The 23181-nt window shown below is 43.7% G+C and overlaps 2 protein-coding genes across 4 annotated transcripts; one reads left to right on the top strand and one right to left on the bottom strand.

Moving 5' to 3' along the window:
- Window positions 1-2440: 2440 nt before the first annotated feature.
- anapc16 (anaphase promoting complex subunit 16) lies at window positions 2441-5022 on the bottom strand. The gene is made up of 4 exons (XM_084568242.1): window positions 4921-5022; window positions 4440-4593; window positions 2844-2918; window positions 2441-2759 (listed from the first exon to the last, which is right to left on the bottom strand). The coding sequence occupies exons 2-4, from the start codon at window positions 4579-4581 to the stop codon at window positions 2650-2652; spliced, it is 327 nt and encodes a 108-aa protein (XP_084424368.1). The 5' UTR covers window positions 4582-4593; window positions 4921-5022; the 3' UTR covers window positions 2441-2649.
- A 109-nt stretch (window positions 5023-5131) lies between these two features.
- Window positions 5132-20877, top strand: ascc1 (activating signal cointegrator 1 complex subunit 1). 3 transcript variants are annotated; one of them, XM_084568173.1, is made up of 10 exons: window positions 5132-5706; window positions 5837-5939; window positions 6025-6122; window positions 6222-6400; window positions 6489-6622; window positions 7828-7947; window positions 8050-8174; window positions 8824-8894; window positions 10888-11032; window positions 20109-20877. In XM_084568173.1, exons 1-9 carry the CDS (start codon window positions 5601-5603, stop codon window positions 11002-11004), a joined length of 1053 nt encoding a protein of 350 aa, XP_084424299.1. In that variant the 5' UTR covers window positions 5132-5600; the 3' UTR covers window positions 11005-11032; window positions 20109-20877. The 3 variants fall into 3 exon arrangements, with proteins under 3 accessions (XP_084424299.1, XP_084424300.1, XP_084424301.1); XM_084568174.1 differs by lacking the exons at window positions 10888-11032; window positions 20109-20877 and adding an exon at window positions 10158-10862; XM_084568175.1 differs by lacking the exons at window positions 10888-11032; window positions 20109-20877 and adding an exon at window positions 10072-10184.
- Window positions 20878-23181: the final 2304 nt, after the last annotated feature.

Raw genomic sequence — 23181 nt, 5'->3', positions numbered from 1 at the left:
ACTGCTCCTCTCTTCCTCTCAGCAGCTGCTGCCAGGCTCCGCAGTCTGTCCCCCGCAACAATGTTTATATACGGAGCGGGCAGGCCACGCCCCCGCGAGTCCGCTCGGCCAATCAAAAACGGAGGCACGCCATCTGAGCCGTATCTTGCCTGGTAACATGCCAGCAGAGAAGAAAGACAAACAGAAGGAGGAGGGAGAGGAGGAGGAGGTGGAGGAAAGGAGGAGGAGGAAAGAGGGAGGAGGGGGGTGATGATGAATAGCAGACCCCAGTGTTGTGGAAATGTACAGAGACTTGCCTGGGCTTGCAGGGCCGCTATTGTGTTCCTTTTGTTCAATATCAGCGTTAAATAAATGACATGTTTTGCTTGCATGTGCATCTGCAGCTTTAAAAGTGTGGGATGAAAGTCCATGCAGCCTGGGCCCGGTGCCAGGCCAAGCCAGGCCAGGCCGGGCTGGGCTGAGCTAAGCTGGTTCAGTGTTGCAGTGCACATTACGTCACCTGTTTTTTTGCTAAAGCATTACATCAGAATTTTTTATCCGGCACACAGGGATGCAAACAACACAGCTGCACACTATAGCACAGCACAAAAATGTTAATAATAATAATAATAATAATAAATGTCCTCAAATGTGTGTTTATTTTTGCCCTCAAATGGTGCAACAGTGAAAATATGCAGGAAAAACAAGATTGCACAAAGAGGATTGCTGACACAGAACTATTTGTGTGTTTTTATGGCACTCATTATTAGTGTCACTAAAAGTTAAAGGCCCCAAAAACCCAGCAGGACATTTAAATCCTGCTTTTTGTCTTGAAAGAAACATGTTTCTCTTGTGGGCCGTGCAGCACCAAACACAGAGTTTGCTCAAAGAAGCCGTCTGGAAAGCAGCCAGATGTAACGCTGCGCTTCTGCACGTGAGTAGGCGTGGAATGTACTGTACTTTTTTGTCAAAGAGGAACTGAGAGACATAAACACGTGTAGGTACAGTGCGTTCTGTGGGGGATGTTAAAAAAAAAAATAAAAATGTTTGCTCTCTTTTCTTAAACAAAGAATTCGGGCTGAGGCTTGAATGCTTCTCTGCAGGGACAGAAAACAGTGAGGGACAACTTGTCAAATGCATTCCTAGAAAGTGCCACAAAGCAAACTATTGACCCCTCGAAAAAAGGAAATTTAAGCTCCAGCTGGAGGCGTGTCCTGCGGTGTTCAGGGCCGTCCTCAGACATTCACAGTCAGAACAGTACATTCTGTATGTTCCCACCGCTCGGGGGTTTGTTTGAAAACAACCACTCGGCGAGCAAAACACCGGCACATCCACGTATATCCTCGTGGTCGACGCAGAAGAAGGAGAAGAAGAAAAAAAAAAAAAAAGGTGAAGCAATCCCCTCGGCCCCTCATTCACGTAATAACAGCAAAAACGTGTAAACAGTGTGGAGTGGGAGAAATAACAGCACCACATTCAGTTGCCCATATTCAGAGAAAGTGGATTAGGACAAACTTGTGCCGTGGAGCAAAAACAAACAGCGACTGAGGCGAAGAATGTCCTAGCTGGACTTTATTTACAGGCTCTCTTTGTTTTGCTCCCGGGTGCAGCAGCGAAGGCCAACAGGGAGAGGAGAGACGGAGCACGGTGCAGGGTTTTAAGCTTTACTTAGTGTGCACCCGTGTGGAAACACAATGCTGCACTTCAAGGGCTTTATCACCAAAGTTATTTGATTAGCCGTAACATTATGACCACCTTCCTAATATTGTGCAGGTCTCCCTCGTGTCTCCAAAGCAGTCTTGACTCATCAGAGAATGGACATGGGCCTTCTGAGGGTGTCCTGTGGTGTCTGGCAACAGAATATTGTTAGTGGGGGGCCTTTGAGGGGAGGGGCCTCTGTGGATCATCCCACAGATACTTGATCAGTTTGGGATCTAGTGAATTTGAAAGCCAGGTCAACACCTTGTCCTGTTCTTCATGTTTTTTTTTTTAGTTGTACCTAAAGCGTTTGTGTGTGCGTCTCCTGATGGGGATGGCTGCTGCAAACCATCAAGGAGTGTCATTGCTATGGGGTGGGGGTGCCTGGTCTGGTCTGGTCTAGGTGGGTGCTACATGTCTAAGCAACATCCACACCAATGAATGCCAGGTCCAAAAGTTTCTCAGCAGAACACTGAATTGTCACAAGATGGTCAACGTTATTCACTTCTCCTGTCGGTGGTCATAATGTTATGCCTGATCGGTGCGTTGAACATATCAAAAGTGGTCCAAGGAAGGAAAAGCAGCAGGGTCATGTATGGGCGGCCGAGGCTCACGTGATGCACGTGGTGAGCGAAGGCCGGCGCGTGTGACCCAAGCCGACACGCAGAGCTGTGGCATCACATTTTGGTGGTTTTATTGTTGTGGTTGATCGGTGTTTTGGCAGGGTGGACTGGCAGAATCATTAAACCAATATAGGGTGAGTTTTGTTGACAAGAGTTTATTTAATATTCTAAACAGTTATTTAAAAAAACAGACAACATACAATAGTAAAAGTGATTAAATAATACATGTGACATTCAGTTTTGCGATATAGAATAAACCTCTGAAGAAGGAATATCCGCGATGGACTTGATATAAACCTTCTGCCGTCGCTCCATTCGGCTGATTTGTTCAACGAAGGCATCTCTTCACTCAAGAAGGCGTGAATCCCAGCAGCTGCTCGATCGGCTTGTACCGCCACTCGTCTGCTTCCAGCTCCTCCACCAAGCTCGCGAGTTTCTCCATCCGAGACACCTGTTGATCTGAAAGGTTCGCACGGTTAAGTCATCGGTGCACCGAGATCGAACCGAACAAGCATATTTGTGCACGTGCGGCGGCGGACTTACCGTGTTTGACCTGCTTCAGCGTCGAGGCAACTTGGTAGCTGAACACAGACTCGCATAAAAACCTGTCAGAGCCGTCTAAGAAAAAAAAACAACACAGAAATAAAGACTAAAGTTAAACGGTAAGTCTTGAAAAAGGGCTAAAATAAAAGGTTAAATTAGGGCAACACCAGTAAATAGTGTGAATAATAATGCCACATATGCAAGACAAGAAAAAGGGGAACAGCTTTAGAACACCATCCAACTCCTATCACGTTGTTAGGAAGTCGAGCACATGTTTTTACAACCACACCAAAATAACCACATTAATTACTGTGTTCACAACTAGACGGGCAATGGAAAAAAAACAAGTAAAGAGCAATAAACAAATCATAGAGGCTGTTGGCAAACAACTGGCAGAACATGTTTAACTTAATTATTTGCATGTTACGTGGTGAGGGGGGAAGAAGACACTTGCACAATCCAGATTGCTCACTCGGTTATCGTTTTTAAAAGCACGTCTCCTGCACCCTGATGAAAAAAAAAAACAAAAAACGAAACATCTGTCTTTCTAAACCGCAAGCCGAAACCTTAAAATAAATGTGCTGTGTCTTTTCAGAGCACACACACAACTGTTCAGTACACAGTGCTAACTTCCTGTAAGAAAAAAAATAAATAAATAAACACTCACGTGTGCTTCTCAAAGTCATATCCTAATCAAATACAAGGGGGCAGACAGAAGTGGTGTCGTGCTTTGATGCGATGAAAACATTAATACAGATCGCATCCGGCTGCCACTTTTCTTGGCTTGAGCGAGTTAGGAAACACGCCCGACGGGCTTTTAATTCAGACCGCAGCTCGTCGTTCACTCTGCCGAGAAGGTGACTGGCTGCAATCTGCCATCTCTCTCTCTCGAGAACCGGTAAACATCCTCAGGAAAGACAGCAGCTGATCCCTCTGACTCTGTACACAAACTTTTTTGAGTCAGTCCCCTCTGGCAGGAGGGCTTAAGGAACTTAACGCTATTGTACTGAAGGTAAAAACAAACGCCTAGCCCACTGATAATAATAGAAACGTGTGTTGGTACATCCACCGGCAGACTGGGGCCTGTCTGTGCGGAGTTTGCGTGTTCTCTCTGTGTGTGTGCGCGGGTTCTCCGACCTCCTCCCACCGTCCAAAGACATTCGCGTTATGGTGAATTCTTAAATTGGACGTAGGTGGGGATGTGAGCGTCTCTCTGTGACCTGTCCAGGGTCTCCTACCTCTCGCCCAATGACGGCTGGGATCCTCAGCAGCACTGCAAACTACACTCTCCCAAATGAAAACACATCTGAATCAAGTTGTTTAGTTTAGATCTAGTGCAGGACTGTTATATATCAGACTTAGCATGAGTTTTCACTAGATTACCCAATGAGCTGGCAAGGGATTGTATATTTTCCATTGTTTCTTATTGCTGCACCAAACACCCAAGTCAAAATCTGATTCTGGTGTGCAGATGGATCACTGCTTACTGATCATCATTCCCATTGTGTGATGCCCATGTACCGTGACTGGTTGGGAGTGTACTTTAGCTAAAGACAGATATCTTTAGCTGTGTTTTCTTTTTCTCTCTTATCTTACCTTCCATCATTTCCCCCGCTCCCTTCGGATATGTGTACAGGACCTTCCTCGGGGGGATGAGCTCCGAGGCGCTGAATCCCGATCCAGTTACAGAGCTGCCACTCACGCCTCCCGCAGAAGAGGACGAAGAAGAAGCTGCCATGGCCTCGGGAAACTTTTAAACAAACACACAAAGAAAGAAAAAATAAACACAACAACCTGCTTATCCGCGTGTATTTTTGAAAAGCACATGTACACGAGTGGTGGTTTACGTTTTAATAGGCATATAGGTGGTTAAAGTTAGCCAAAAGAGCCAACAAAGGCTACGCTATTTTGATTTCCCTGTTTTTACGTTACAGTCTGCGAGCAAGCTACCAACGGTTACTACTACTGGGTGGCTAGCAAGAAAGCTAACTGCCGACAACGATGTAAAAAAAACCGCCAACCACTATTAATGTAGCTACACATAACGTGACAAAATGTTTCTAAAAGAACAACTCACCGCCAAAACCCAAGTGAATCTACAGTGTCTTTTAAAAATCCACTCAATTCACGCTTTCGTTTGTTTAGACGACCAACCGTTGGTTTACGACATAAAACATCCGTTTACGTTAGGTGTTCTGTCAGAATCTGTTTCCCTGTTGGGAATGCAACGCGCTTTCGAAATGTTTTCTCTTATTTGCTCATTAATTTGATTATGTCAGTGGCTGATTGTGTAAACGGCAAGTCTAAGAACCGCAACAAAGCGGATGTTGCTAATATATATGTCATTTTCATAATCCACAACCACAGAATTGCATTTGTCTTGCGACAATTTTGGGCTTCGTGGCTTGCCTTACTGCCTCCGTGGTGCGGGACACTGATTCTGACACAACACCGTAGTGAAGCTTGTAGCACAGATCTTACAACTATGTGGATGGTTACCCCGGATCAGCTTTAGCAGAGCGGGCGTTCCATTTCATTTGTAGATCAACTAACACGTATCGTAAACGTAGCTGCCGTAAAGCGACGAAACCGACGTTAACTAAGCAGTAGGGTTTTTTTGCCACAAGCTAGCTGAATAAGTTTTAACACCTAAAACCAGACGTTTCTTTGAGGTGTTAATTTGCTAAAGTGTTATCTATTTATGAATTTATACCGCTAGTTTTCTGTAGGTTTAGCTAACGTTTGCTAGCTCACAGTATGGATGTTTTACGGCCACCTCTCATAAATATAAATGGGAGAATATACCGTAGGAATATAATTAAAGAAGAACATTATGAGGAGGAAGAAGAATTCTCTTACATGGGTAAGTCAAGAGCTGTCACTGATAACAGCTGGGATACACATTTGTATAGAGCCACTGACACAGTTGTCAGGGTGTAGCTATGGTTAGCTATTAAACTGAAACTAAATAAAATATATTTGTATGTTTCTAGAGAGTGAAGAGTTTGCAGAAGAGGAAACCTGTGACACACAGTTCATTGAACAAACTGAGAAAGGATACCGCTGTGCAATTGACGTGCCAAGTGTTCTTTACAAGTGAGTTAAATGTTTTAAATTTGGTTCAGTTTCTGAGCAGCACAATTAAAGTATGAGTGTGTTTTCTTTTTTGTCTGTCCTGCAGATATATCATCGGCAAAAAAGGAGAAACACGTAAGCGTCTGGAGACTGACACTAAGACAAACATCAGCATCCCAAAACAAGGGGTGGAAGGACAGATTGGTGAGAGTTGAGAGCAAATGTCACCGCAACGAACCTGACGAGAGAGCAAAAGGTTGTCTCTTCACGTTCTTCCTTTTTCTCCCTTTGTGTTTGTGACAGTTATCACAGGTTCAAGCAAAGCCGCGGTTTCATCCGCAGTCACTCGAGTCGAAGTCCTTGTTGACAGTTTCCGGAAGAAGCAGCCCTTCACGCACTTCCTGTCGTTCCCCCTGAATGATTCGAAAATCCAAGAAGGATTCCTGAAATTCAAAGATGAGGTGCTGGAGCAGTGTTCGCAGGTACAGTGAGGGGTTTGTGGGTGACCCTGTCTTGTATTGTCCCATAAATAAATTGCGTGCTCACAATTCGTCCTTGTCTCGTGTGTAGGATCACGGAGTAGAAGGAAGCATCTTTCAGAATCCCGCAAAGCTTCACCTGACCGTCGGCACCATGGCTCTACTGAACGACACGGAAGTGAGACAAGCGTGTGAACACCTCCAAGAGTGTCAGAACTTCATCAGGTAGGGGCCAAACGTGATTGTCAACGGTAGTGAAAGAACAAAACAAAACGATACTCAGTGCGTCCAACGATACACATGAGATTTGTGCTTTTCTTATTGTTGGCAAAGCCCATGAAAAACAACAAACTGATCTATAACCTATTAGTTTTGTATTATAACCAGTTAATCAATGAGCCACACAGGTGAACTGTTTTATTACAATAAACATTAGGCACTGTTTTTACATTCTTTCTCTTTTGAAATGCTTAAAATCAGTTGTATTTATTTCCTTGTCAATGCTGACAGGTGCTTGAACCTTATCCTGCTTAAAAGGATCCGGGGCTAACGTCTTGATTCCTTGTAAAGTTCCATGTCAGTGGTGCTCCAGCTCCCCGGCTGTCCATGTCATATGAAAGATAACGAGAAACATTCCTCCGTTGCTCTGCGGTCCAGTTCTGTTGCTCACACGCCAGTTGTAGGTGCTTTCAACAGGGGACGGGGGTCAAGAAGGACACCTTAATGTAACAAGCGGTACAGGCACAGTGTGTTCTGACAACTTTTTATCAGGATCGACTTTAATTTTTTTCCAGTAAGCTGTCAGATTGGACCATACGGGCCAGACTTCGCTCCTCACATGCGTCAGTGCGCCCGTGATTCATCGCTTTTCCTTTCCTTGTACCACTTTTTATAAGTACTGGCCGCTCGCTGACCAAGTACTGACTGGGAACACCCCAGCAGAGCTGTAGTTTTGGAAATGGCCTGAGTCATTCAGCCATCGCAATTTATTTCATTCCTGTTGCTCATATCCTTCTAATCTGCCATCTGTCCCAATTATAACTTCTAATGTTGCTCACTTACTGCCTAATACCCGAATCAGAATCAGCTTTATTGTCCAAGTATGTGTGCACATACAAGGAATTTGACTCTGGTAACTGTTGCTCTATTGTACAAAAACACAGAACTTAAATAAGCTTAAAAAATAAATCACATCAAATGAAAAAACTGAAAAATAAAAGATAAGAGCAGATATATACAACGAAAAATGAGGATCATGTCACAAATTTGCGTGTCACGATAAAGAGGTCATCAGTGTTATCCACTTCATTCGTCAGTGGTCATATTGTTATGGCTGCAGTACGTCATGTTGCTTAATCTCGTAACGTCTTTCGATATAAAAACACAACATACTTTTCGTGTTGCATCTGCTTTGTGTCGTCTTTCTCCAGGGACATCACCGAAGGAAAACCTCTGCCCCTGGAGGTGACGGGTATAGAGTACATGAACGATGACCCGGCCGCGGTGGACGTGTTGTACGCCAAAGTCGACGTGAAAGACCGCTCCGACAAGTATGTACATCACCGAGCAAATGCGGTTTCGAAAGCGGACCCCCTCGCTGCTTCGAGAATCGTGCCCGAAATCTCCGTTTCTGAATTATTTCCACACTTTAGGTTGCAGGTGATTGCGGACCGGCTGGTGGAACATTTTGTCTCTGCGGGGCTTATGGTGAGAGAGTGGGACAGAGTGAAGCTGCACGGCACTGTGATGAACACACTGTTCAGAAAGGACTCCACAGGTAAAGACATTACATTCTGGCACGAAATCAAGGAAGTTATTGACCTGCTGGGATCATACTGGTTGCTGCTGCTGCTGCTGCTGCTGCTGCTGCTAGCGTCAACCTATTTGCCAATGTCCCCTCATTATCTTTCTGGCTCGGACCGGAGCTGCGGTGACGACAAAGCCCGAGTCTCGAACAATTACAACAACAAATTTGTGCTGAGAGGAATCAGTGAGGTATTTCTGTGTTTGGCCGCGGCTATGTTTACGTGCGCCAAAGCGAATGTGTTTTCCAAGTACGCTGACAAAGGCTTCATTCATTTTGGACGTGGATCAAGTCCAGCAGCGGTTCTCAAATTTGTACCGGGCTGACCAACAGCACAGCACAAGCGAGGTCGGGGGGGGGGGACGTACCGCAGCTCACATGTGTTTACCACCATGTGGACAAGCCCTTTTTATAATTCTGTATATTCTCTCCTACTTAGTTCCCCGTTCCTTAAACGAATTGACCAACTGTCCGACCTAGATTCTCGCCGTACTGTCGCACCACAGCTGTAGCTCGTAAACATGTTGATGATTCGATCTCTGAGATAACTTATCTGTGTTTTTCCTTTACGTGTTACATTGTCTGACTTGTCTTTTTTACACTCTCGTTGGTGATTTTCCAGGTGAAGACACGGGCGGAGCAGGAAGACAGACGGGCGAAAGGGAGGCTTTTGACGCCAGAAGCATATTAAAGGTTAGAGGAAATTTACTCCAGCTGAACGCGTGACTCACCGTCGTAGACACACGTGAGATTAAACGTGATTTTTAAATAGTTTAGGACCATAATGACCTCTTTTAAGATGCACTGAATCTTTATAAGTGCAACCTAAAATGTAGAAAATATATAGAGGATCCTAATTGCACTATTCAGGCACCTGCAGCAGTATTGCACCATACAACCGGCGCAACACTCTACATACTCCATATGCTCCACTTTCCTGCTGTGGCTGACATTCCCACATTTGCATTCTGAGTCAGATGACAGCTTAGCAATGAACAGGTCTTTAAATAAAGGGTAAAACGGTACATAAGCACGCACAGAGCATAATCAGGCCAGTTATGGAGCCGTCACCTGCTTTCAATCGGTGTTTTGATAACGTTTCCCAGATTAGCCGAGAAATAAATGTTAAACCTCCTGATCTCCTTAGGTCACGGCAGTCGGATTTAAAATCCCAAACATGTTTATTTATGGCTTTATCTCCAGGCTGTCTCAACTAGTGGGAAGGAAAACACTTTGATTCGTTCCCGGTTGATAATGAACCTGTTCTGTAAATGTGTAACTATAATGGACCCTTGAGAATTTGCTCCAGTTCTGTTAAAGTGTTCCAGTAGGTCAGCATGTACAATACCTGGACCCTGGAACTGAAGCAACACTACTTTTTTTTATCTATTTTTTTTATTACTGTGGCTCGCTAAGTGTTCTATTGCGTTTGTTTTTTCGCATTATATTATATGTTAAGTGCTTGTAAATGGAATAGATTAGATTAAACTTTATTGTCGTTGAATATAGCACAGGTACATGCACAACAAAATGCAGTTCGGCATCTAACTAGAAGTGCAAATAGCAAAAAAGTGCAAACTTAACTCATTAATAATTTCGTTTGCCCTTTTCTATTACAATATAATAATGAACAATCCAATGTTCTGCTGGGAAACGTTTGGACCTGACCTGGCATTCATTCGTGTGGATGTTACTTAGACATGTAGCACCCACCTAGACCAGACAAGACCCCCCCACCCCATAGCAGTGGCACTCCTTGATGGCAGGATGCAGCCTGACACAGACACACACACACAAAAAAGCTTTAGGAACAACTCAAAAAAACATGAAGAACAGCACAAGGTGTTGACTTTGCCTCTGAATTCACTAGATCCCAAACTGATCAAGTATCTGTGGGATGATCCACAGAGGACCCTCCCCTCAAAGGCCCCCCCACTAACAACATCCTGTTCCCAGACACCACAGGACACCCTCAGAAGGCCCATGTCCATTCTCTGATGACTCACGACTGTTCTGGAGGCACAAGGGAGACCTACACAATATTAGGAAGGTGGTCATAATGTTATGCCTGATCAGTGTACTTTGCTATATATAATACAAGCTGCAGAGTTGTTACCATAGTAGTTCTATAGTTCTGGTTACAACTGAGACCAATTACAAACTCCTTAGTTCGTGATGCTTTTCAATAACACAGAGAAATCATAATAATAATTATTCACACATTAAATTTAAAGCCTTCAATCAGAAACTACGATACGAGGACACGTCTAAATTCAAAGTGGGAAGAGCCGAATGAAAAATAAACATTTGTCAGAGGCAGGGAGGTATTCAAGTGGTTCTTTTAGGTTTTGTTTTGAGCGACATCTGAAATGCCACTCCAGACCAAAGTGACACTTGAGATGAAACAGCTCTGAAATTCACCTTCATCTCCTCTCCTGCGGCAGAGGAGGCCTTTGTTGGAATAACAATATTGTTGTCGGTTGTCGGCTCGTCTCTTGAAAATGACAAAAAGGTGCCGAGCAGATGCTCTGTGGCCCGTTGCCATGGCGCTACGGTAACCGCAGCTTCTTTTCTTTGTGCTGTATCACAAGTAAGGTCGACTTCTTTAGCACTGTGCAGACTTTTACATTGTTGTTTGGAGGGTGCATTGAAGACAAATGACCTACCGGATTTATTTCTGTTGCAGAAATTTGGTGCCTATTCTTTTGGAGAGTTTGAGCTGAATACGGTCCTGCTGTCCCAGAGATATTCGACAGATTGCACAGGATACTACACCTCTGCAGGGAGCATCAACTTCTCCTGAGCCTCAGCAGTGCTGAGCTCATTCTGAGGTGGGACATTTGAAGACATTTTTCTCTTAGTCTTGATAGTTGTGTCCAGTAGGTGGCAGCATAGTTGTTTCTTTTAAAAATTAAAATGACTCCTGAGCCAGTTTCTGAACCTTATTCACTGCCTTTCTAAAAAAAATAACCCTTAGGAACATTTAATACGAAAAAATAAAATGATCAGAGCGCCGAATGTTTTGAAATTTCAGTCTGAAGCTCCCTCGAAAGATGAAACGTGCATGCAAATCATTCCTGTGATGCTCTCGGGCGGTCAGATTTCTTTTTCTGTACTTTTAGTCTTCTGACAGTTTGATTCCCTTCGGGGGATTTTGAGTCAAGCAGCATCAAAGTAAGTGACAAAATGCATTTTAATGGGATAGGCAATCAAAAGAAGGAAAAAAGCTGAAATTTCTATTGAAAGATTCGACGACTGCGGCTGCTGTGCTCATAAATACTTTTGTCCTGATCTTGAAAATAGAATGGGTTTACTCTTGAAAGCTCGCGGGGTTTGATGCTGACACTGGAGCGACGGGGAATCACAGTCGATTAATTTGCGGAGGAAGACAAAATTAACATTGGGTCATTTTAATATCAGGGTTAAATGTTTGTTTTTGTAGAGCTGCAGCATCACATATAAATAAATAAAAGCCATTATGTCTAATGCATTCACTCAGATAGTTTTCTCCTCCATGTAATTTGATTTATTACCTCATTAATGCTAATTTAGGTCAAATACACTGCATTTAATTGCGTGACATTTACATTTTGCGGGCAGTGCTTCTGTGATTATCTTAATTAACATTTTGGAAACAGGAGATGTGCGTGTCCTGCTTCTCTTACTCTGGTCTGAGTGGTGCCTTTGCTGCTTATCAAAGCCATCAAAAGGCACACTGTCAAAAAAAGAAATGTATTGAAAATCATCTTTCCTCCCCTGAGCGTCCCATTCTTGTGAGGCGGTCGGCCGATGCATCTCATAAATCTTCAGGGCGCTCACACAAACGTCAGCGATGTGCTTAATAATTCAAGGAGCCTTTCCTGCACTCTCACCTGCCAGCCAGACCCGTTCTTTCGCCACGCTGAGCCGCTCTACTTCGGTGAAATAAGACTTCTTCGACTGGGAGATTGTGTGACTTTAACATTACATGATTTAGCGAATGCGAAGTTCGCGGCCCTGACAAATCTTCCTTCCGAGCTTTGGAAGCTGTTGGAGGAACTCTGGCTGCGCTTCACGCTGCTCTAGCCTCATCCTCGCACTGCTGGACGTCATAGCCAAGTCTTACACCATTTCCTTTCATCTCGCTGCCTCATGAATGTGTTAATGCATCACTGACATGATTTATTACACCAGCCTGGAGTTTTTTCTCCCCCCCACCCCTCCATCTTTTTTATTGGTGCCCTTCCCACAGGGACCACAGCCTCGTTCCCACTCCCAACTGTCCAGTGCGTCAACGAATACAGACATCGGACACACAGCCTGGTCACTTGCTCTGCTTGCCATCAGAGCTTCTTCTTCTTCTTTTTTTTTTTTTCGTCAGCCCTCCCCTCAGCTGACCGCTCTCTGTTTGGCATTCAGCAGGGCGATCGCCAAGCGGCCAAAAGTTACACTGATGGAAACTGAGGGAGCTTTTTGTTCGTCGGCTCTGCCATCCTGCGCTATCCCATCCTCCCATCTCAGCACTGGCGTGACTTTCATTTATTTTATTTCCCCCCCTCCCTGTTATCCTCGAGCTTTTGTCCACAGGCACCATTAGACAGGGGCACATGCAAATGCTGTTCCTGGAAAACGGCTCGCCAGCTGAGCTGTCCACACATTGAAACGTTAGCGGGCAGCATGCTTGTTAGTGGGTCAGGAGCACAAATACGACATAACACCACTCTCAAGGTAATAGATACAGCGAGGAGTCTGGGAATTGCCGGGGCTTACTATCTGAAGAGAGGCAGACTATTTGCGGTTTAATTAAATTCATAGAGACTGTGCATCATTGTTTAGTTTGGCAGGGACGTGATTAAGGATGTGGTGCGCAGGTGTCCTCGGTAATGATCGCACTGAGAACACATGAAGGAACATAAGTCATCCACCGACATGGACACTGAAGACAGATTCAGTTTGTCAAGAGACTATATGTTTATTTAAACGGCCATATGTCTGCGTCTATCAGGGACGTACTGGATTAAGGCTGCTACAGACATTTACTTTTCAGCATTTGTCAGTCATAGGATAACTTTTAAACCTATGAAAACATTCATATCAATAATAATACAGTTCTGTTTATACCAATTTGGTATTTTATTTTTGAATGTATACTATATATAACTGCAAAACCACGGGACGCAACATAAAATGTGGCTGAAACAAGCGCACGAGTGTGTCTTTAAATCACACAGTCATATCATAACCTATGTTCAGTCCTTTGCACACATTATTCTGCCTTTTATAATCCCCCTAACTCATACTCTGTTAGTCTGTTTATTACTCGGCGCTGCCCTCTGTCTTTTTTATAAGTGCATTGTCACCCAAGTGTGTTGTACTGTCTGTACTGTATTGTTTGTCTTTGCACTGCACCATTTGCACTGTTTTGTACTGTCTGCAAAAGCTTGGACATGTGCACTTTATGCTCACTTTCTTGCATTGTCCTATGTCTTCATGTAGCTCTGTGGTCTTGGAGAAACCTCCTCTTATCTCACTATCTACTGCACCTGCTTAATACGGTCAAAGGTGACACTAAAAACCTCTTTGACCTCTTTGAATTGGCAACCAAAACCATTGTACATGAGAGGGTAACCATAGGTTGATCCCTTAAAGGGGAACAACTGTTTTTTTACAACCTGGACCTTATTTCTGGCATAAAATACAATCGTTTACTCACCCATATAACTTTGGTGTCATTTGTAGTCGTTCGGGAGATATTTAGATCTGCGTATATCCATATAGTGGGAGTGACTGGGGCACCGAAAATCAGCCTCTAAATAACGCATTATCTGCTGCAAAACTCGTTCGTTTCACCAATATTTTGTTATGATACGCTAATGCTATTCCCCGTTGAGTCCGGAGTTACCTGTTATTATCATCTGGAGTCTGTAGATTGACCTACAGGCCCAGGATGAAGTCTTCTGATCTGAGCACACTCAGAATCTGAAAAATATTCAGCCATGTTGCAAAAAACTAGCAGTAGCAAATTACAGGCAACTTTTATGCCAGAAATAAGGTCCAGGTTGTAAAAAAGGTTGTAAAAAACAGTAGTTCCCCTTTAAGGTTTTGAAGCTTGGTTCCATCTTTGCTAACCCAAACTCCAGCTAACTTGTGCCTTATTCAAAAACGGTAAATAAGTGGAGGATGAGTGGAGCTTATGCAGAACTTTAAGCCTTGATATAATTATAGAAACTGAAAACAGTTTGTGCACTGTGCTGTAAACACGTAAACTTTTGTCATTTTAACATGGAAGTCAATGGAAACGGACTCACTTTTGGAGACAGCCTCAAGTGGCCACTCAAGGAACTGCATCTTGTCTTTTCCTCTTGATAATCTCATCTACACTGGACACAACTATGTATTTATTACACCCTGATGAGTTTAAAAACCCCAGTGCCTGTTTATTTCACTGCCAAGTTTTATACACATCTGAGCCAAGACGTTAGCAGCAGTTCCTTTAAGTCCCGTAAGCTCAGACTTGGAGCTGCCTCGAAGGCTTGTTCTTCCACTACGTTGAAGGCTCAGTAGGTAATCACTGCTGACTGGGAGCATCCCACAAGCCTGCTGCTGTTTTGGAGATGCTCCAACTCACTTTGGCCATAACAAGATGTCTCTTGTCAAAGTTGCTCCGGTCTTTACATTTCCCCCTTTTCCCCTTACATTTAACAAACCGACTAGAAAAACCAACTTCTCATACACGCCAAACCTCGACATGCTACAAAATAATCAGCTCTGTTTGCTTCATCTGTGAGCAGTCATTATATTTTGACTCTGATTTTTATGACAAAGTCATGTTGCTATGCATGTCTGCGTGGGTGAGCTTGCTTTCGCACTGCCCGACATACTGATTTTTTATTTATTTATTTATTTATTTTTTCCCTGTCTCTGCCACATCTCCTACCCTAATTAGTCATCTCTGTGCTTCCTGCCGAGCCTGATAAATGAGGCCCCCGTGTGTGTTTGTGTTGTCGCCGATCTATTTCCTCTTTGGATCCCTATTCCTGAAGATCTAACAAGACAGAGGAGCTGGATTTTAATTAAAATGTTAAAACACTTCGGTTGCCTGCGCAGGCATGCGTGCGTGCGCTTGTTTACATGCACTGATGAGTCCAATAGGCTTTGCGTTTAGAAGGGCGATAGACTACGCCCACTGAAAGCGTTGCCTGTGCAAAGTAAATCCAGCTGATAAAAAAAAAAGACTTATTTTCCAATCCATTTCTTCTGTGTTAAAAGTATAGAAAGAAGAAAGTTATTTTGCAAGAACTGAAAGCAAACTTGGATGAGCACAGAACCCTCTAGAAACTTGCACTGAACCCTTCGGTAATGAGAATTCCTATCATGTTTGGTAACGGAAGTCTTGCGTTATCTCCGCCGCGTATTGTTTAGGCCTCCACCCTATTTGCATATTTAATTTCATTTTTCAAAGTAGCCCTTTTTTTATGCAAAGGCTGTTTGAAATGGGCTTTGCTTGATCAATGTCAGTCTTTTTCAGCCCAGTTTTGAGGGTTTTGATATTCAGAGCCACGCCGTGCAATTTTTCATAGTGTAATTAGAAATTAAGCTTTCTTTCTTGGCATTAAACATCTGCCGGGGAAAAATAGATGGTGTTTGACGGACGTGACCTTTTTAATACAGCAGATTTGCTTGATTTGCATGCTCGGACTAAGTAATAACATGCATGAAACCGATTAAGTGCCTAATTACTTTTTAAGGTCAGCGTAGGTTTTACTCAAGTGTACCTTTAAAGCTTGAATGTGGATGAGGCTCATTTAACACGGCGATGTATCCAATATTAAAGGCAGGTGTAGTTAATTGATGGAAAACAGATCATTTGTCAACAGGAAAGCAAAAGGTGCCCTGTTAGCTGGGAATTTAAAGGGGAATTACTGTTTTTCACGACGTGGACCTTATTACTGGCGATCGTTTACTCACCCATATAACTTTGGTGTCATTTGAAGTCATGCGGACGGTATTTAGATCCAGTGGAGCGCTGCGTATATCCATATAGTGGGAGTGATTGGGGCACCCGACAGGTAACACCGGCCTCAACAGGGAATAGCACTAGCGACTCCAAATGACACCAAAGTTATATGGGTGAGTAAACGATCGTATTTTATGCTAGAAATAAGGTCCCGGTTGTAAAAAAAACAGTTTAAAAGCTGCTCTATAGTTGTGAAACAAATATAATCTGTCTACCTGGATGTAGTTTATGGAGAAACACGACAGCCCAGCTTTTGTAAATCGCTCTCTTAAGTTGGCGTGTGCGTGTCACCACCGTTTCCGTCTCGCACTAATCACGGCCGTCACTAACGGGCATAACCGGCCTCGATGCACACCGAGGACTGGAGTATTTGAAAATGTCTAATCTGGCGTCTCCGGCGAGAAGACAGGTGATCCCTGCAGCAGAAGCAGCAGCAGCTCTTTATCATTCAGAGTGCTGAGTCTGGAGGCTGCCTGCAGCTGTCCACGTCTGTTTACTGCTGGAGGCATTCACGCAGGGAGGAGAGGCACAAAGCCGAGTGTGTTTGAACAGCGAGAGGTGATTCAGAGCTGCTGTTTACTTTATGTACACTTTGCACAAGAAGAGCTTAAAATTAGGAAGCAAGAAATTCATATTGACAGGTGGTCTGTGTTGCTTTATTGATCATTGTGTGAAATATCAAAATGTGCAGAAAAACCTCACAGAGATGTCCTCAAAGGGGGTCAAACTGGCAAATACAAAAACCCTCATGTATTCAATTGACTGTGATATAAACCAGGAAAGCAACACATTGTTGAGAAGCAGGAGCTGGGGAATGTTTTTGATCTTAGGACGCCAACCGGTCGTTTCACAGCTGTTGAAATCCCTTTACAAGTCTATTTATGTTTTAATTTAATGCAGTCGAGACTTTAATCGATTCTTAGCAAGTTTCTGCAGCAGAACCAGCTGTAAAGACAAACACCTCAGAGTGATATTACACTTAGATAGACCACAAGGGAAACTGCTTGATCACAGTAGCTCAGATGCACATAAAAACTCTTGAAAACCACTAGTAAAAGAAAAATAGGTATAAATAAATAAATAAAAATAAAAAAATAATAAGGAAATAAAAAAAATACAATAGTATAAGCATAAAATATATGAGATTTTCAAATTGAACAAATGTAAATATACACTACATACATAAGAAGAGTGTTAAGGCTCATTTAAAGGAGAATTACCATTTTTTTTACAACCTGGACCTTATTTCTGGCATAAAATAAGATCGTTTAGTCACCCATATAACTTTGGTGTCATTTGGAGTCATTGATGATATTCAGATCAAGCAGAGCGCCGCGTATATCCATATAATGGGAGTGAATGGGGCACCGAAACGCAGCCTCTAAATAACGCATTATCTGCCGTGAAACTTGTTCATTCCACTGATATTTTGTTATGATACGCTAGTGCTATTCCCGTTACCGTAACCTACGTACGTAGCCTACTCCGGTCATTCAGTCTGTCTCGCTCTGTAAAAACGCTACCCAAAGGCTAGTCGGCGGTGTGTCTTTTTTGCCAGTCGGGTTAATTATTGTTTCTACTTCCTGCTTCACTTTCAACAATGGCGACTGAAACTTTCGGCGAAATTTTGCCAAAGACAAGTCATACAAAAGTTTGTATCTCCGAACCTCCTCAGTTCACCTCTCCTCCATGTGTTCCATCTTTATTGATTCAAAACAATCGATTTGAAAATTGCGCAGATGGAGAAGCAGCCGGAAATACTAAAGCGGAAACACGCTACTACCAAGCGGACCAATCACAGCTCACGCGGTCTGCTTTCTGGGGAGGTGCATGTCAGGCTTCAGCGTCAGGGTCTCCGTAGGGTCTGGGCTGTTGCCGTAGCTACGGCGTCAAATTGATGCAGAAGCCTAAACCGGTTATTAGTCTTTATAACTTCTGAGGGAAATATTGTCTTAATTTTAATCCACTTTGTCCACCAGCTAGTTGTTAACGTTGTCAGCTGTTTGATGCTTTACAGGTGATGTGCAGGCCATGTGATAAAAATAAAATAAATACAATCGTGTTAAATTGAATGCATGTTGCACTTGGCAGCAACACAGGTGAAAGCAGCCGTAGTGAATCAAAAAGTTTCAGGTGCTAAAACCAAATCTAAGCCTCCAGGGCCGTCTGCCAAAAAAAAGGCTTTTTAACAGGTGGTTAACGATGTGAAACGGTCTGATTTAATCCCAATATATATATATATTTTTTTTTTAATCTAACCAAACTGCAACTGACTGCTGAAAGTCCTGTCAAAGGCCTGTGTTTGATCCTTTCGTCCACCTCAACCTCCTATTTTAAAAGGGAGGTTTATACTCCTGCAGCGGGAGGTGTAGGTGGCTACGCTTGATGTAAAAGCATTTGTACTAATGCTAAAACGCTAGTTGTCGGCTGATCAGCCTGTGTTGGGGTTTCGTTGTGTACTTCAAACAGCGGCGACTGGAACTGAGTGGCTTACGTTGGAGTTGTAGCTAATAAATGTGACAGTTACCATTACAGAAATCACTGCAACGCGGAAAAGAGGGAAGATGTAGGAGGCAGGAGGAGGGCGAATTTTCTGTGCTTGTCCGACCACTGAGAGACCTAAAACGAGGAAACACAAACATAAAACAAACTAAAATCTGTAAATTTAAAAAGAAATAACCCTGTTTGACCCGTTTCTACTCCTGCGTCAGATCTGCACTTTGTGATTTCGCCGCTAAAATGCTAGTCGGCAAACTTCCGCCAAACCTCGCGTAACTTGAGAGGGTGCCGATAATTTCGTATAATTAGTGTAGTACAAAGTAAAACAGGCTGATGATGATCAATACTCGCTTCTCCGCTGGTCAACTTCAGAACTAAAGATGCAGGATGCCGACTCCGTGATCAATCGGGGTTAATCTGCAACCTCTCTCTGATCAGAAGCTATACATCTTCTAAAATCCTCATCCTCTCTCATTATTTAAATTATTTATAATGTATTTGTGCTGACGTGCGAAATCCTGACTGATGGGATTAGTCATTTATACTGTAGTGGCTGGTATAAGCCTCATAATGTGCACTAAAAATAACTCATCTCCTGAGACTGAGCGTGTCAAGAGTCCCCAGTGTTAGCCGGATTCGCTGTATTGTGTACATTTAATTGAAAAAAGGGCGCCGCGCTCTCTTCCGCCCCTGCTGCTGCTGCTGCTGCTGCTGCTGCTGCAGCCGCCTGCAGTGCAAAACATCAGCTTCAGTAGTCGCCGAGCGAAGGCAAACTACCGTCAGACTGCTCTCAACTAACTTTGCACTTTTAATAGCTGTGTGACCCAGTTTGAATCCTATTGAATTAAATCTATACACATTTATAGCAGTTCCATTTACAGCTGTAAATCGCTTGAGATTACTTATTAAATGCCTCCCCATGCGTGTGTTTTTTTTTCCTCCACCTGTAAAATAACCTCTTTTGATGGGATATCCTGTCCAGGATCTTTCTTTCAGGCTGTGCTGTGTTCTCCTCATGCATACTTAACAGTGTTTAGGAGCCTTTAACAGGACGTAACTGCCGTGCAAACAATCATCTGTGGCAGCTTTTATAGGAAATATGTTCTACTGTCATTATTTTTTTATGCTTTAATGTCGTTTCCCTTTAAGCCCCTCTTTTTCCTGCTTTTTTTTATTGATTCAAAACTTAACATAAATGCATATGCGCATGTTTAAGTAGGTTTAGTGCCAAAATCGTAAAATCACGGTGCAGCAAGTCTCTCCTTTCCAACATCTTTCACCTTTCTCTGACATTTTATGGATTGTTAATCAAAGAATAATCAGCATGCTAATCGTAGATTAATAAAATGATAATTAGCCGCAGCCCCAGGGTGCATTAGCATAAAATATTGATCGCTGATTATGTGTTGCAGGTCTTTGATGAACATGGCAGCGGGATGGAAAAGCGTTCCCTGACGAAGAAACTCTCCGCCGACAGATTTGAGCGTGAATGGATTTGAAGTGAAATGCTGCAGCATCTTTTTTTCTGACGTGCGTCACCTCCTCAGCTTTCAGTTTTAATTCATCTGGAATAAAGAAACATGTAACGCATCCGCCCATGGACGTTTGCAATTAACGGTTGTGTGGTGGGAATTCCTGCAGCGACCCTTACGGACTTGTTGCATCATGTGCCAATATGTACAGCTGTGATAAGCAGAGGTGCGCGTGTTGTGCATCCTGAGCGGTTTGCAAAACAGAAAAGGGATGTGTTGTTTACATTTGTTGTGCACGGCAAATATTTCCTGATAAGAAAGCCTTTTAATTTTTGCTGCACGTCTTGTCTGATGTTATTCAAATGAAGCTTTCCTCTCCTCTGCTCCTTTTGTGTAAACTGATTATGCTTACTGAAGGATAGATAAGCTTCATCAACATCTGTGTACTGAGGAGAAGGAGCAACCGATGGCATCAGTTAATCCCTTTACAATTAAAGGCACTCTTCCAGAACGTAACTCTGATATGTAGATGTTAGTGCGGGGCTGCTTTCGTGTTTAAAATACGAGAGGCGGCGTCAAGTTTTGGCCAAAGGAACTCATTCATTGAGAATTTGTTATGTAGAAATTGTAAAAATTCAAGGAACACTTCAAATAAAACACATCAGATCTCAACGGAGGAGGAAAATCATGCTGGATATTTATGAGGTATGGAATGGGTAATGTGTCGGATACGAAAGGATGCCACATCATTTGATAGAAGTGGAAATTATCAACCTACAGAGGGCTGAATTCAAACACCTTGAAAGTCAAAGTGATAAAATGAAGCTGCAGGCTGGTTTGTTTTGCTGAAAATTCATTGCAATAAGTCAAAATAGTACCTCCTGGACAGTCTCAAGTGCAACCTGGTGGCGTCGGATGGACCAAAACAGCGTGGGGGCCAGTCAGTGGTATCAATTCCTTCATCCTCCAGGAACTTCCTGCATACTCTCGCCTCATGAGGCCTGGGCATTGCCGTGCACCAGGAAGAACCCAGGACCCACTGCACCAGAGTAGGTTCTGACAGTAGGTCCAAGGATTTCATCCTGATACCGAATGGCAGTCATGGTGACATGGTTGTCTACCCTGTAGAGGTCTGTGCATCGCTCTATCACTGACCCAATTCCAAATCGGTTGTGCTGAACGTTGTTACTGGCAGCATAACGTTCTCCACAGCTCCTCCAGACCCTTTCACAACGTTCATATGTGCTCAGGGTGAACCTGCTCTTATCTGTGAACAGCTCAGGACACCAGTGGTGGACTCATCGAGCTCAGGGCACCAGTGGTGGACTCATCGAGCTCCACGGTGTCAGGCAGTGAGGACAGGGCCCACTGTAGGATGTCGGCCTCTCAGGCCACTCTCGTGAAGTCTGTTTCTGATCGTTTGGTCGGAGACATTAACACCAGTGGCCTGCTTTAGGTCATTTTGCAGGGCTCTGGCAGTGCTTACCCTGTCGCTCCTTGCACAAAGGAACAGATACTGGTCCTGCTGAAGGGTTGAGGACCTTCTACGGTCCTGTCCAGCTCTCCTTGAGTAACTGCCTGTCTCCTGGAACCTCCTCTGTGCTCTTGAGACTTTGCTGGGAGGCACAACAAACCTTAGGCATGTATTGATGTGCCATCCTGGAGAAGTGGGGCGTGCTTGCTCACAGCAAGAAGGTTCCCGGCTGAATCTAGGCGAATTGGGGCCTTTCTGTGTGTGTGGAGTTTGCACACTCCGGGTACTCCAGCTTCCTCCCACCGTCCAAAGACATGCTCGTTAGGTTCATTGGTGATTCTAAGCCCTGTGGTAGACTGGAGACTTGTCCAGGGTGTATCCCACCTCTCGCCCAATGACAGCTGGGATAGGCTCCAGCCCCTTCAGAGGACAAGCAGTTACAGAAGAATGAATGAATCCTGGAGAACTTGGACTGCCTGTGCAATCTCTGTAGGGTCCAGGTTTCGCCTCATGCTACCAGTAGTGACACTGACCTTAGCCTAATGTGAAACTAGTGAAAAAACAAGGAGGGGAAAATGTCAGTGGCCATTCCTGTTTTGGGGCTTGTTTCATTGTTTCCCCTCTAGTGCACCTGTTAATTTCATTAACACCAAAGCAGCTGAAACTGATTAACAACCCCGTCTGCTACTGACCTGACCAGATCAATATCTCAGAAGTTTAATAGACTTGATGCTTTTTTTAGGTAGTGTATATCGTGGCAATATGTTCCCACACTGAAAAGCATTAACTTCAGTGTGAATTGTGTTTGCTCAAAGGTTGTAAAATCAGGAATTATGATTAAAATAGCTGTCAGATGAAGCCAGGCTGCTGGGTTCCACATCTCTGACTCGTTCAGTGATTCAGCCTGGTGTAGTTCTCGCTATTGGTTGTTACTACAAGTTGCAGAAGCGGTCGATCAATCGGCGGGAGTCTTCCTACACCCTTGAAAAATGGTGGCAGAAGGTGGCAACAAGAGTAGCCGTGATTGATGCATCTGCACAAGCTGGTGTTCACTTACATGAATAACAGCTCAGGCTCTATTGGTCTGGAAAGCGTCAAGACGGACAGGAAGCGGGGGAAGAGGGAGGGGGGAGGGAATGAGCCGCAACGGAGGTCGTCGGCTGCGGATCGAAGCGGAAAATCTGCGGAAACGGTCACGGTGTTGGGGTGAAATAAGTGAAACATGATTTATAGATTAATATGGATCAAACCTGCAGCGATTTATTCAGATGCAAAATCTTTTTCACGACCATGTTTGAATACTTTATCCACTTCTCAAAGAGTTTTAGGTGAAGACGCGCCATGAGTATATTTTTTTGTTATGAGTTAACTTCTCACATACACTGATCAGCCACAACATTATGACCTCTGACAGGAGAAGTAAATAACATCAACCATCTTGTGACAATGTCCTGCTGGGAAACTTTTGGACCTGGCATTCATTCATGTGGATGTTACTTAGATATGTAGCACCCACCTAGACCAGACCAGGCACCCCCA

Source organism: Chelon labrosus (genome assembly GCF_963514085.1).
Source record: "Chelon labrosus genome assembly, chromosome: 19".
NCBI lineage: Eukaryota > Metazoa > Chordata > Actinopteri > Mugiliformes > Mugilidae > Chelon > Chelon labrosus.
Note: the sequence above shows the minus strand (reverse complement) of the source record. Positions and strands in the feature narration are given on the sequence as shown.

What these genes read in the sequence shown, in the direction of transcription:
- anapc16 (XM_084568242.1), bottom strand. Translation starts at nt 4,581, where the DNA reads ATGGCAGCTTCTTCTTCGTCCTCTTCTGCGGGAGGCGTGAGTGGCAGC. An exon ending in AGCGGGGGAAATGATGGAAG is followed by an intron (nt 2,919 to 4,439) that starts GTAAGATAAGAG and finishes TTTTTTTCTTAG; the next exon opens with ACGGCTCTGACAGGTTTTTA. An exon ending in GCTGAAGCAGGTCAAACACG is followed by an intron (nt 2,760 to 2,843) that starts GTAAGTCCGCCG and finishes CGAACCTTTCAG; the next exon opens with ATCAACAGGTGTCTCGGATG.
- ascc1 (XM_084568173.1), top strand. Translation starts at nt 5,601, where the DNA reads ATGGATGTTTTACGGCCACCTCTCATAAATATAAATGGGAGAATATAC. An exon ending in GAGTGTCAGAACTTCATCAG is followed by an intron (nt 6,623 to 7,827) that starts GTAGGGGCCAAA and finishes GTCTTTCTCCAG; the next exon opens with GGACATCACCGAAGGAAAAC. An exon ending in GTTCAGAAAGGACTCCACAG is followed by an intron (nt 8,175 to 8,823) that starts GTAAAGACATTA and finishes GTGATTTTCCAG; the next exon opens with GTGAAGACACGGGCGGAGCA.